General features: G+C 36.8%; 1 protein-coding gene across 2 annotated transcripts in view; it reads left to right on the top strand.

Moving 5' to 3' along the window:
* Nucleotides 1-13996, top strand: part of LOC103709951 (coilin-like) — a 29028-nt gene that overhangs the window by 1261 nt on the left and 13771 nt on the right. For both annotated transcript variants that reach the window (XM_039133842.1, XM_039133841.1), the window contains exons 2-5: nucleotides 1826-1890; nucleotides 4096-4371; nucleotides 9074-9304; nucleotides 11591-11660. In XM_039133842.1, the coding sequence (XP_038989770.1) occupies nucleotides 1826-1890; nucleotides 4096-4371; nucleotides 9074-9304; nucleotides 11591-11660 (642 nt within the window). The remainder of the gene's footprint in view (nucleotides 1-1825; nucleotides 1891-4095; nucleotides 4372-9073; nucleotides 9305-11590; nucleotides 11661-13996) is intronic.

The following is a 13996-nucleotide window of genomic DNA, read 5'->3' as shown; positions in this document are numbered from 1 at the left end:
AATTTTGGTGAAGAGGGAGGAGATTTTTCAATATTTAAAATTTTGGATTTAAATGAACATAAAACACTGAATTATTTCATGGACATTTGAAGAGGTAGGTGGTGACTAATTGCATTAAAGACTTGATAGCAACCCTAAAGATATTTGTGAAGGAACTGTTATTTTCTCAACAGAGCATTTTCCCTTGAGTGAAGGTTGAATATAGTGGGATAGAATTTGGAATTTTATAAAGTGGGTGATGACAAGTCTTGGTAGTCGGAGATGGATTTCAAGAAGTTCGAGAATGTGGGAGAGGCTCCTATTCAATGCTAAGCAGAATAAACTAAAAAGGTGTTTGGCAAAGGCTTTCAGGACATCTGATAATATTGGTTTCTTGGTTGCTCGACATATCCTTTATAATCATTATGCTAAGGTAGGAATTACGCAAATATCAAAAATTTAATTAATGAACTAACTACAAGAGGCATGGAAGAACAAATTAAGAGCTACAACTCTTTGATTCAAAGAAAAGGTATATTCTTGTCTGTTGTAAGGATGTGCCTTATTATTCTCCCCATGATCAACATACTTGTGGCCAAAATGAGGCCCAGATAGAAATATGTTGTTTGTTTGGTGAAGTTTAGAAACCCTTGCTTTATGTAGATATGCAGGATTAAGGGGCTTACATTCTTATGAAATTAGTAGATTATTACATTATTGATGACTTCTTTAATATGGTTGCACTTACTTGATGCCCCAAAATTCAGATTTTTTTGAACTTTAAACTATAATTGTACAATGTAAGGACATCTTAACTTGTGGTGCGTGGAATAAAGGCATATATGTAAATATTTTGCTATATCAGGACCGTCCTACCTTTTGCAAAGTCTTACTTTACCTGAGTCATTAGGATTTGCAACAATGAGAAATTTTAGTTAATGCTTACATTTTAAGGATTTAAACTAAAACTCAAAAGCAAAATGCTATCCAAGGGTCTTTAGTAGAAATTGGGCTTTGAGCTCTCTTGTAGGGGTTTTATTTTTCATTGCTGTTATTCTCCTTTCCTTTCTACATTGAAGTGAAAATAAGGCCTTTTCTAGTGTTCAGGGATCACCATCTTTTAACCAAGTCCTGGTGCTAAAAAAGCTCAAGCGGTGCTGGTTCCTTTTGGAGCTTGACCATGTTGCAAAACATTAGGGGTTGAGCCTTGTCCTTTTCCTAGGCATCCTGTTATCATGAAAAAACTAATCTGCTATTGCAGTGATTTGCTTGGCTTAACTGCAACAAAAGTGCAAAATCATTTTTAAAAAAACTGACTTATGCTGCTTTTAGAATAACCAAGATGAAGACTTTTAATTAAAAGAAGCTTTCAAATTTGAGACAGTTGTTTTGCTAGAATGAAAGAAGGCTGGGAAGCTATATATCGAAATGCATGTATAAGAGGGGGAAAAATTATGGGTTTCTTTTTCTTCATCCTCGTTACTACAATCTTAAAAGCTAAACTAATGATGGTGACAATAGATGTCCTGTTCTTTATTAACAAGCTATACCAATACTGATCACTGCAACTAATGTGTTTTCTAAATAAAATTACTCTCTTTTATGCTAGTTTCTCTTTATTTGATTTGCCAAATCCAGAATTGGAAGACATCCTAGATGCTCATAAGTCATAACTCTTGCTAGTCTCTCTGTTGAACCATACATAATTACAAAAGCTTTGTAGATATTTGTGGTTCTGTAAAAAATATTTGAGAATCATTATTATTTTTTCAATTGGTGTATTTGGGAAAAGAGTTTGTTTACAGATAGTTATTTACTTTTTACCATTTTTTCTGTTCTATTGCAGATGGATGAATTTGTTCTGCCGTCATTTGAGTCAACATGTATTTTCAAAGATAAGGACATCATCAGGTAAATTACTTGAGTTTGTGGTGGCTCATGGTTAGGCACTTGCAAATAAACATTTTAGGAAGAGACAAACCCAAAGTTCGCCATCTCGGTATCGGACCATGTACCAGCACTATCCTATTATAGTGTTGGTACACGGTATGGTACAAGACGGCGAAACGTACTGAGTGTTGGTATGGCACAAGACCGTACCAGTGTGGTATTTGTGCATGTGGTATTTGTGCGGTACGGTATGTCCGGTACAGTATGATTCCAATCGATATGGCATACCATGGACTAACCTTTAATTATTTCTGAAATGGATCAAAATTTTCACAAACAAATTGCTTTTTCTAATGAAGAAGAGAATCATGCATGGATTGTAAGATGTTGTGGGATAGCCTTGCCGCGCAACATAAGATAGTACCTTTACTACTATATACTCAGCCCAAGAAAAGAAATGAAATTGCTGAAAGTCTAAATGTAAGTTGATGGGATTTAAAAAAGAAATGGGACATCTTTTAACAATAAATTATGCAAGGAAGTTGGAACTTTAGTACAAAACCAAATGAAATTTCATAGCGGATGACCAATTGTATTAAGAGAATTGCTTGAGAAGTCCTTGGATAATGAAAGGTAAAACATATAAGTAAAGAAACTTGGTTGTGAAATGAGCAGGAAAAATGCCTCACCAATTCACTCTGGAGTCTGGACTCTTCTGTGCATGGGGCCCTTTGCCATATATGGAAAAGAGTGAAGAAGGGGAAAAACTGAATGGAGTTGCCAACAATGGGAGATGTCTCATGAAGGGGCACATTGGGAAAAGTTGGTGATATTATTGTTAGGATAGATGTTTTAATGCAAATTTAAGTTTCTTACCATAGCTGGAGCTCGTCAGTATGGCTTCGATGGTAGTTAACTTGATGCCATTTGGTATCCTCTGTATCTCTTCTAGTGTCTCTGTCTTGTTACGCACATCTCTACTTCCATTATTCAACGACTAGCTACTCTTCATTACCTTTATGTTTATTCTTATGATATTGTTTTCTCAAACACCCTCTTAGTTAAAGCTTGCAGACTCAACACCTTGGTCACAGCTTATAAATTTTGCTCTCAGCTAGATTGCCATCGGACCGTAGTTTTAGTTTTATATTGATTGATCTCATGTTTAAAGCTTTGTTAAGACTCTGAAACTGGAAGTAATCTTTTTTTTTTCGGTTTTGCACAGAGCCAATCAGAAATTGGGGCTTTAGAGTTTTACTATCACTGACTTATGAGACCAAATTTTAAGTATAGATGGTTCTTTGGCCGTTCTTTTGTCACATCTTGTTATCTTTAATTTCCAAGAAGCATTTCTCAAAAATCAATCTTGGGCTAGTCAAATTTTGAGAAAATATGGAATCATGATAATTGCATAAACATTATGATTATCATGTGTTTAATTGTCATCACTTAATAAAATAATATATGACATTTTAGCTTTTGCAAAATTATTGTCTTTTGGCTGTTATAGCATGAAATCGTTGTTACCACACAGTCGAAGGTCAGAAACAATGGAATGAACTCTACGAGGATGTTTACTTCATCTTTTGACTTGTTTTTGTTTCCCTTCTTTTTTCCTGCTTGATTTCCCTGGGTGCATATTTTGTTTTCAATTAGTTTTGGCCAAAACAACCAAAACTGGATCTGAAACTATTGAGACCACTGCCGGAATCACAATGCATTTGGCCACAAAAAGTGCAGAAGCCGATGTGGTTGTCGATCTATATCTCGTGGTACTGCTGGGTTGTCATTCTTCTGTTGAAATTTTGGGAATCGGTTCACCCATAGTTTAAAGAGGTGCCAAGGATGTTAAAAATAACAGAGTTTTGTTGATCAAAGACGGATTTGGTATGTGGATGCACCCTTTTTGAATTGACATGCTTGTTTGGTTTAGTATATTGGTAACATGCCCTAAATTCATGCCAATCCTTAATCTTTCTTTTTATCTTACATTTAACATGAAAGTATTATTTGTGAGCTTGCACATAGCATGAATATATAGATGATGGGCAATATTTGTAATTTGGTTATCTTTATTGGAGAAGAATTACTATTATTATTGGGACCCCCCCCCCCCCTCCTTTTCCCCCTCAAGTTGGTGATTTCAACAAACACTGGCTTCTGCAAACATAAACTCAGTTTAATGAGCTGATGGTGCTGTACTGTGACATTGCTCTTTGCTACCAGGGTGAAAAAGAAGGTTGGCCGACAGAAGCAGGTTATTGAGATACATGATGCATATCGCACTAAAGATTCTGACATTGTGGACAAGCAACCAGTACTCTCAAATGATAGGCTTCTGGCAATTAAAGATTCTGAAGACAATTCAGGTGGATACAAAAGCGAAAATGAAGCGGAAATGTGTGCTCTTGAAGAGAATGCAATCCATAAGCAAACTCCATCAATTGAGGACACAAATTCAAAGAAAAAAAGGAAGAAGTCAGATAAGCCTCAGAGCTCAATGTACTTCTTTGTGTGCCTTTATTTTGATATTGTCTATGTTGCTTATTATTTTGTTATTTTTTCAGAAAATTTTGCATTGGCATTGCATAGTGTCTTGGCTAACAAGTTGATATCAGTTCACATTGTATTTTTTTGTCCATTCCATTTGGTCTGTTAATTCATCATATTTGAATCTGATAATGATGAATTTATTATAACATTTTCTTAGTATGCTAATTTGCTTATATATTTTGGAAGAATAGTCAACCTTTTATAAAGATACAAGTGATAACTCGAGGATTTGTGCTTGCATCCATGAACGTTCTGTATTCCTGATTTGGCTGTGAAATAATTTTCTGTTATGAATGCTTGCAAGAGCAGAAATATGATTTCTCATTTCTTTGATGTTTGCTAGGATTACTTGGCCTTTTTTTTAAAAAAAAGATTTTTTGAAAGAACCTTCATCATCTAACTATCTAAGTTGGAGAATAAGAAAGCACTGTATTCTTCAAAAGCATCTTTATGTCGTGCAGGCTTCGATAAGGCTTAATCAAATCCCATTCTCAAAATCCAAATTGCATTTGCTCCAATTATTCATGATCTTTTAATCATAATTTTCTTGAGATTTCATGGCATACCAGCGAACCTCCCCCCCCCCCCCCCAAAAAAAAAAAGTCCGAATGCACACATGTTTCTGACAATTTAACTAATTATTTACTAATCACTCGTTATTCGTCTATTATAAAGTTTGTTGAATAATTACCTAGCATTAATACAACATTCTTTAATCTACTCTCAATCTAAAACTTTTATTTCTGACTTTTTCCCAATGTTGACTGAATCACTATTGAATGCGCAAACGTATGCTGAAATGTGTTTCCATTCTTTACTAAATGACAACAGCAGGGATTTGAATATATATGCAAAATGTAATCTTGATGATATATAAAGTCTTCTATTGTTTTGAGTTTGTCATGATTCTAGGGGGATTAAAAGCATGTATTGGAAATTAACCTATTGTGCTAGATGGAATAATATGACAATTTGTCAGCCATTTTATAACCTTATTGTTCATGTAGCATAATAGGTATATCTAGTTATGGTTTCATGATTTATTCTTTATGGCATTTAGAAGATTAAAAAGGTGATGATAAATCACTAGTGTACGGATTCTTAACATGATGATTTAAGTAGAGTTTGAGATACAACAGACTATGAATAACTTACTGTCAAGGTGGAAAGAATAAATAGGGGATTGATATAACCTTTTAGCTTAACAAGATAATAACTTTTGTTCTGTCATTCAGAATTCACATGTACTCTCAAAAATGTGACAAGAAGATATTTTGGCAGGTTTGCAAGTGGGTAACATATATTTGTATTTAAATCAAACGCAAAATCAAAATCTCATGGATCGTATTTTAGGCCCCAAACCTGGACCTAATCTCACAGTGCATTACGTTGTTTAGGAAAAGCTGGATATCGTCTGAGCAAATCCTACAAATGATAGCTCAAAATCCTCAGTCACTTGGGTCCATGTGCTCAAGCACAGCTCATGGTGAACCTGCTCCCACTGAGTAGCTGAAATGGCCTAGAAACTTTAGTCCTAAAAGGATAATAGAATAGAAATTGCATTTCTTCTATGATGAACCGAGATCTGAACCCATTACCCACATCTTCTCTACCAGGAGAGTGACTATGGTGAAGAAAGGAAAAGAAGAAAAACTGCTCTCTCTTGCAGTTAGGTTAGGAAAATAAACACAGGCCTTTGCCTATTTACATATATAGCAGTGCATTTTGCAGGGTCACATGTATATCAAGCCCATGTAAGCTCTATGTGCGGGTATGTATGCGCATATAGATAATTACTCTTTAAGAAAAGATAATAATATTTGTATGGAAGGATGCATTTTCATATGCATTATATAACTATTATATGCATGTATAGGTAGATCTATGCATTGTGTACTGATGTCTGATGCCTGTCAGTATGAAAGACATTTCAACATAAAGTTAATTACAATATGTAGAGATGAAATAGTAATTAGGAACTGACTTGTTCCTTCTCTCAATTATAAGTTTGTTGGTGATTTATAAATATTGTATACTGACATCTGAGGCCCATTAAGATGAAAGAAATTGCAACATAAAGTTAATTACAAGATGTAGAAATGAAATGGTAATTAAGGAACTGACTTTGTCCTTCTCATAAATCCAAGATGTCATAGTATTATTGATTAATCAGTATTAGTTGATTTATAGTATAGTGAAGAATTTGGTGAATGTTACGAAGCATGCAAAACACTAAATATTCCTCATATTCTTTGTATACCTTTGGGGAGGATAGGCCTAGGCTCATGACTTATCTTGTGGATCCTATGTTTAATGCGTCAATCATTTTGTTTGTATCACTACCGATTTCTGGATTTTTTTCTTTGTTATTTATGTAGGACTCATTTAGTAAATAAACATGGAAATTTCTAGATTGATGGCAACTCAATTTAACTAAGCCTTAATCCCAAACTAGTTGGGGTTGGCTACAGGAATCCTTTTTCTCCATTTTGCTCAGTTTAGGGCTGTACTTGCTGAAAATGTCAGGGTGGATTCTAATCTGTTCTAGTTTGCCATGATAGCAGGAATTACACATGTAAAACAAGCCATAGTTCATATTTGCGGTTAGCTAACTAAATGGTCATTGGCTGTTTGAGGTCAACTTATAATACATTCCTCATGCTAGTTTTCTCTATAAACCCTGGTTCCTTCCCTCCGTTCCTACACTTCCACTCGAATTAGAGGTCTCACCATCTTGTCATGCCTTAAGACTCAAATTTATTTGAAACTTGAGGTTTGACTATGCAGTTGATCAAACATGGATGCAGAAATACCCAATGAATCAATAATTGAATGGCATGTACATAACGGTCCGGGCGCAGGGGTTGGGGGGGGGGGGAGTGTTCATCGGGAACAGCTGATGGCATGTGCTATGTATCCAAAGCGGGCAAGTGCTCTATCGGATGCAATGCCCAAAGTAGACTGCTAAACATATCAATATTTTTCTAGTTATCAAAAATCAATATTTTGCATCAACCTCATGCAAAACATAATGGAAAAAAATCAACAGCAGAGCTATAAAACATCTTTCACCTAACATCATAATATCATGCCAACGCCTGTATAATGTAAGCGTCCACAATCTAATGATAAGTATCATCTGCCAAGCATGATAACATCACTTATAAGATAAGAATGTCCACAATTACATAATATCAACTATAAAGCAAAGACATCCAAAATCGTAAAATCAACCATGGAAGAAAGATGTCTACAATCATATAGCTTAATTCACCAAACAGACCGGCCTTCTTCCTCACTTCTCTTTCGAATGCACTATTTGTCTAGGGCACACAATAACTAAACCAGCCCATACTTTAAACAACCTGTTGGCCCAGCTGATTATTGGACTGGTCCAATGGGTGACCGGTCCAGCCTACTAATGAATAAATTGCTGAATTTGAACATATAGTGTAGTGGCTGCTATAGCAGGTTGTTGTTTGATGATATTGGATGCTTTGGACAAGTGCCATGTAGGACTGCTATGATAGTGTAGTGGTTTTGGACTGAAACTGCTATAATGGCCATAGGGGCTGATTTTTGAAACAAAGTAAATATCATTAATATTAACCTTAACCATCACCAAAAATGTCTAATAGTAATGGGACTAAGTTCGTTGTTCCAAAAAGCACTTGGCAGACATCCAGCTGCTGAGGGATGATCCATGGCATGCAGCAGATGGCAGGCAACATGAACCCAAGGGGGGATGTTGAACTGTACTAGTAATTTATATTACTAAGTATTGTACATGCAATATTTAAGATTTTATGCAAAAAGGAAAATGGGAAAATTCACCAATAACTAAATATCTTGATTAAGTTGAGATTTATAGTGCTGTAGCATATGCTTCAAAGATTTATACCACTAGAGGGTGCCAACTAGTGTAGTTAATTAAATTTTTGGGGGTTGATGTCTAAGGCCTAGGTAATGTGAAAATTGACCTGACCCAACCCTATTTGGGTTGGGTTTGGGTCGAGGGTTTTTTAGATAGGGTGGTATGGGTCAAATTTTCTAACCTGAACTTTAAATACTGTTGGGTATGGGTCAGAGCTTCGACCCGACTTGGGTCATGATGGTAGAGTTCTTTTCAGGCTGAAATAAAATAGCTCAGGTTGTTATGATCTTGAATAAGAACTTTTTGAGTGTGTTTAGTATTTTTCTTACTACTGGTTGTTTAAATTATTTTGCAAATTAGCTGGTAACCATTGTAAGGCTTGGATTTGATAAGTTAGGTAGGTCTATTAGGGACCAAGTCTTGCAACTAAGATTAGATTAGGGTCAAAACGGGTGACCTGAAATGACCTGTGGATGGGTATGAGTTGAGAGATCTTAACCTGATCTCAGGTTGGATATGGATGAAGGTTTTGTATATTGGTGTCCTTACTTCACCCAACCCAAACCTGACCTGCTCCCTCCCTTTGCGCCAAGTCCTGTTCTCATCCAGATACCAGCAGGGATTTCTCCCGTTAGTTCTCAAAATACATAAAAAATTATACCACTGCCTTTGTATCTGTTAGTTATTTTTTTGACATATTTCAGGTTTAATACTTGGTAATTGTTATCTAGTGTTCCTACATATTGACTTCACTTAGTTTTGTGTTCCTTGATGCAGGAGGAAGAAAATAAAGCTGACCAGCCCTGAAATGCCAATTACTACCACTGCAGAAGATGAACATATCCGATCAGAGCAGAATCAACGATGTTCTCGTAAAAAAGATCGTCAGAAAAGTTTAGATAGGACAGCTAAGCCATCTAATGAAGATGGCAGATCAGATACATTGGTTTCCCCTCAAAATGATGTCAGTGTTAGGCGCAGAACTAGTTCTATACCAACAAAAGATGGGTACATTCGAAACTCTGATTTAATTCCATGCACAAGTAATTTAATAGTGTACTCCATTTATTTAAGTTTTAGATTTGACTTGTTATTTGTAGCAGTATAACTGTCTAAAATATGTGAAAAATTCAACCCTACAATGTTGTTCCAACAATAACTTATTGTTTATATGTGAAATGGATTATATGGTGCTGGAAAATATCTATAAGGTTATTAGTGATGGGCACGTTAGATGGCTATATTAATGGTTAAGAAGGACTCAGAAGCTATTGTTAGTATACCACTGAACTGTTTGCTCTTGTCAAAACCATGTGATTTGCCATTCAAAAAAAAAAAAGTTTTTGTACATGAAGACCTTTTAGTTGCAAGCCCCTCTAATTTCATATAATTCATTTTCTTTTCACCACAGTAGCATAAGCAAAAAACTAAGGAAAGTTTGAACAAGATATTTATTTAATATTGACCAAGGTTTGCCGAAGCAGAAGCAGTACCCAAGGGGTACTAGTCGGTGACCAGTTGGGCATGGTATAGGTCTGTACCATGCCGTTCTGGGCATACCGACACAGGAAGAGCCAGAGAGGGAGGGGGGGAGAGAGAGCAAAAGGGAGAGAAAGGGAGAGAGAGGGAGAGGGAGGGAGGAGAGAGGGCTCGAAAGCCCTCATCGAAATAGAATTCCCTTGTGGGAGAGAGAGCAAAAGAGAGAGAAAGGGAGAGAGAGGGAGAGGGAGGGAGGAGAGAGGGCTCGAAAGCCCTCATCGAAATAGAATTCCCTTGTTTTGTTTCAAACCAGGGGATCCGTAATTATTTTTGCCAATTCCAGTTCCCTATTTCGATTAGGGCTTTTGAGCCCTCTCTTTCCCCTCCCTCTCCTTCTCCCTTCCTCCCTCTCCATCTCCCCCCCCTCTCTCTTGAGCACGGCAGGGCATTGTTCCGAACTGATGAAATGAACCATGCCGGTAACTGACTAGTCCGGTTCAGTATGCCCCGAACCAGTTAGTTCGACACAGTTTAACAGACCTTGATAATTGAAAAAGAGGGATTTGTCAGAATCCACTCAATAACTCTTATACTATTAGATTGGACCATGTGAACTTAGTGTGCTTGCAGCTTCAATTTTGAGGGATAAAAGTAATCTTTTTGAACCCTGCTGTTGCTTTCCTGGTTTTCCCGCTACAAGGATGTGTCTCATTGTGCTAGTCTATAATGTGCTTGTAACACATTCAAAGGATGTGTCTCATTGTGCTAGTCTATAATGCTGAAATGAGTCCTAATTTTTAAAACTTTGGACCATTTATTGGTCTGAGGAGTGATAAGGAAACTCCAGGAAAGGCTGACAGTAATTCCAACTTAGTGCTTGGCTGCATGCCACTCAACTAGAAAAGCAAATTGTTAAGTGAGTCCCTCATGTTCAAGAATTCGTCCATTGACATTTCGATTAAGAGTTTTAGGGCCTGAAAAAGTACAGGAAATTGGCCTCCGTGCAGGATCTTCTGGTTAATATTCTCACCCATCTGATTTTGCCTCTATTATGACAGTTTCCCTTTTGTCCCGATCTTAGAATTGCATACTTGCTTGGGGTCCCACTTTGGTCTGTGTGTGACCAAAGGAAGATTAATATCCTTCTTTGTCTTATTCTCACTGCCTGTAGGCTTATGCCTTATCCTCAACTAGTTGCAGAGGAATAGTACTACAAGAAGAAAATATGGCTAAAGATTTCTTTGCTTTAGTGACCCATATGTTTACAGATAGAAAGCTCAGCAGCTGCTTGACTATGCTGTCTTTTCAGGCACTTCCAACATTTGTTCACCTTGTAACATGAATTAACATTATCTGTCATTTCCTCATTTCTTTCCCGGGCTTCCTTATGCAACCTCCCTAGTCCATAGTGGGAAAGATGAATCAATGTTGAAAGGTGAATCGGTGTTGAATCAGTCCAGATGCGTCTCCAGCAAGAGACCCTTTTAAGAATATCCAATACTGAATCCCCAGACATTAAGAGCTTACTAATTCTATGCAGAAAACCCATCGAGACTTCTGTAGTGTCTGAAGCATGCAGTTACCCCCTATTAGTTTCTTTTGTCCTAACAAATGATTTTGAAAATCACATATACAAGGAAAATATTGCACTGCACATAGTTCTTAACTGCCACTTATGAGCAATGAGCATCTAATTGATAGTTTCTGGGTTTCTGGAGCCCAATCGAGTAATTGCTTCCTTTTCATGTCGAGTAATTTTTTCCCTTGTTATCTGTAGCATATTGGATTGTATGTAACTTGAGCTTCTTTTTCTAGGCATGATCCAGTTGAGGGGGATTGCCAAAAGAATACATGCACATATCATGCTGATGGTAGCACAGGGAAGGTTAGTAATTATTTAATTGTTTCTGTTTATTTTGTCTTGATAGTTTAAGTTGATGCATAAGCTGCTAGCGATCCTATTGCCTCAATGTTCATATGTTCTCATTTTAGTAAGTTGGACTGTATCGTATAGTTCACATTTGCATGCCCATTCGTACACATGCACATGCATGCATCATTTGAAGAGATATGTAAGAAAGCACTGTATTAGAATGGTACAAAAAGCAACTGAAGATCGGCCAAGTTGGGACAACAAAAGAAACCATTAAGAAAAAAAAATGATGCCTTTTGTTTTCTGCTATATTAATGCCTCAATATTATGAGGGTGAGTCTTGGTGCGATGGTAAGTGACATGGAGGTCAGGGGGTCAAAACATGGAAATAGCCTTGCATATGTGGGGTAAGGTTGTGCACACATGACGTTTCTCAGATCCCGCAATGGTGGGAGTCTCATGCCTTGGGCCGCTCTTTATTAGTGCCTCAATAGTATAGCAATTCTTGAAAGCAGTTGCACTATAGCACAAACTCTAAAAACTCTTGATTGGTAGTTTGAACTATTTCAAATGCAGTTAAGATCTATAACAATTTCATGTTAGTCATCTTGTCTCGATTGGAAAACCAATGTGAGCATTATAAGCCTGATCTTGTTAACTAACCTTGAGCCCAGAAGCTTGATCTGATAGGGAAAGGGTCAACAATGTGTATCAGACCAAACACACCACTACTCCCTTGGAGGGCCAGGACTACGCATGTGGAGGGATAAGTAAGGCAACACAGACTAGAATTAGAACTCATGACTTTCAGCAAACCTGAATTGATACCATGTTAAGTAAGCAATTGACCCCTGAAGCTTAAGTTGATAGAGGAATGATTAACAATGTATATCAGCTTTTTCATTTCTAAAGTGGGTGCTTCAAATTTTCCTTTAGTGCTTTGTTCATCACTTCTTCTGAATCTATTTTATTCATGTAGTTTCCAGTATTTAGTTTATTTTTCCACAATTGGGTAGGTGATGATACTCTTCAAATAGTTTTTGAATTCAGTGCATTTGACTGGAGGGGAGTATTAGACCAATGACTTAAAACACAAACTATCGATCTAACCCCCCCAAAAATGAAGAGATTATGGTTCGCTAGTTCAATTGCTTGATCCATTGGAGAGAACCATGATATCATCGTGACATAATAGAATACTGTTTGTAAACTATTATAAAAAAATAGATAAAAAATATAGGTATAAGAAAAATCAGAAAAATTATATTTTTCCAATTTTCTGACAAAGCAAAACAAATTCTTGTCCCCTTTGTTTCCTTTTTACTATAATTTGTGAGGTGACATATTATGCCATCACTAGTGTGATGAAACGTAAGTAAAAAATGAATTTATTTATAAGAATTTATGGGGGCAGTATAAGTTTATTGATCAAATTTATATGCAGATACCTGTTACTGATTTTGGATGCAAACATTACTAGAACGGGATCAATAATTTGTCTAAAATGATTGTTCTTTAATTGGAGAGCAAGACCCAAACAACGGAAGTGACTAGGCTTCCAGTGGACATTATCCCACAGAAAGTCATTTGGTGAGGGAGAGAGGGGTGCTTAGTCCAGTGCTAACGGGTTGAACAAGAGCTATAGTATGGTCTTGTTGTGAGGTCTCATGGTCGGGGTGGCAATCAGTTGAGTTAGGTCCAGCTAGTATTGGGTTTGATAGACAAGTATTCTTAGATAATCGGTTACCTGAATCCAACCAATTTAATAATCCAACATGCGCTCAGCCTGTTCATTTAACAAGTAACCTGACCCAATCTGTGCACCTCATTTGATAAATTGGTAAGTTTGCGTTATGTCGAAGATGACATGATGGGCCTAACCTAACTGTTTTAGGTGTCCAAGTATCTGGACACATTAAAAAACCTGCATTTTAAGTGTTTAGATATCATTGCCAAATTTTCAAGTTCATAACATTTTAAGTTGTCACATGGTCCACTTGATCATTTAAGTGCTCAGATTACGAGAGCATGCCTGATAAATCAAGGGAGCATGGAATGTATACCAAGCATCTAGATCAGTGTATCCATGAAGGCTTTAAAGAAAATCCATGGCTCTCATGACTTCACTTAAGAATTGAGGGCTGATATGGCAATTTGAAAAATTGGCTCACTCTCTGCTTGCTCATCTCCTTGGTCTGTATGTCCATATAATATTCCTGTCTCTTTCCCGCATCTGTGTGTGTGCATGCATGCTTAGGCAAGCATGCAAGTGGATTTCCCTGTTTTAGTAAGTCCTTGTTAAACAAGGGGAAATGTGATGCTTTTCAAAGTTTCTAGGGCTGAGGAAA

The sequence above is a fragment of the Phoenix dactylifera genome, chromosome 14, assembly GCF_009389715.1.
Source record: "Phoenix dactylifera cultivar Barhee BC4 chromosome 14, palm_55x_up_171113_PBpolish2nd_filt_p, whole genome shotgun sequence".
Lineage (NCBI taxonomy): Eukaryota > Viridiplantae > Streptophyta > Magnoliopsida > Arecales > Arecaceae > Phoenix > Phoenix dactylifera.
The sequence above is the reverse complement of the archived record's forward strand: the minus strand, read 5'-3'. Positions and strand labels throughout refer to the sequence as shown.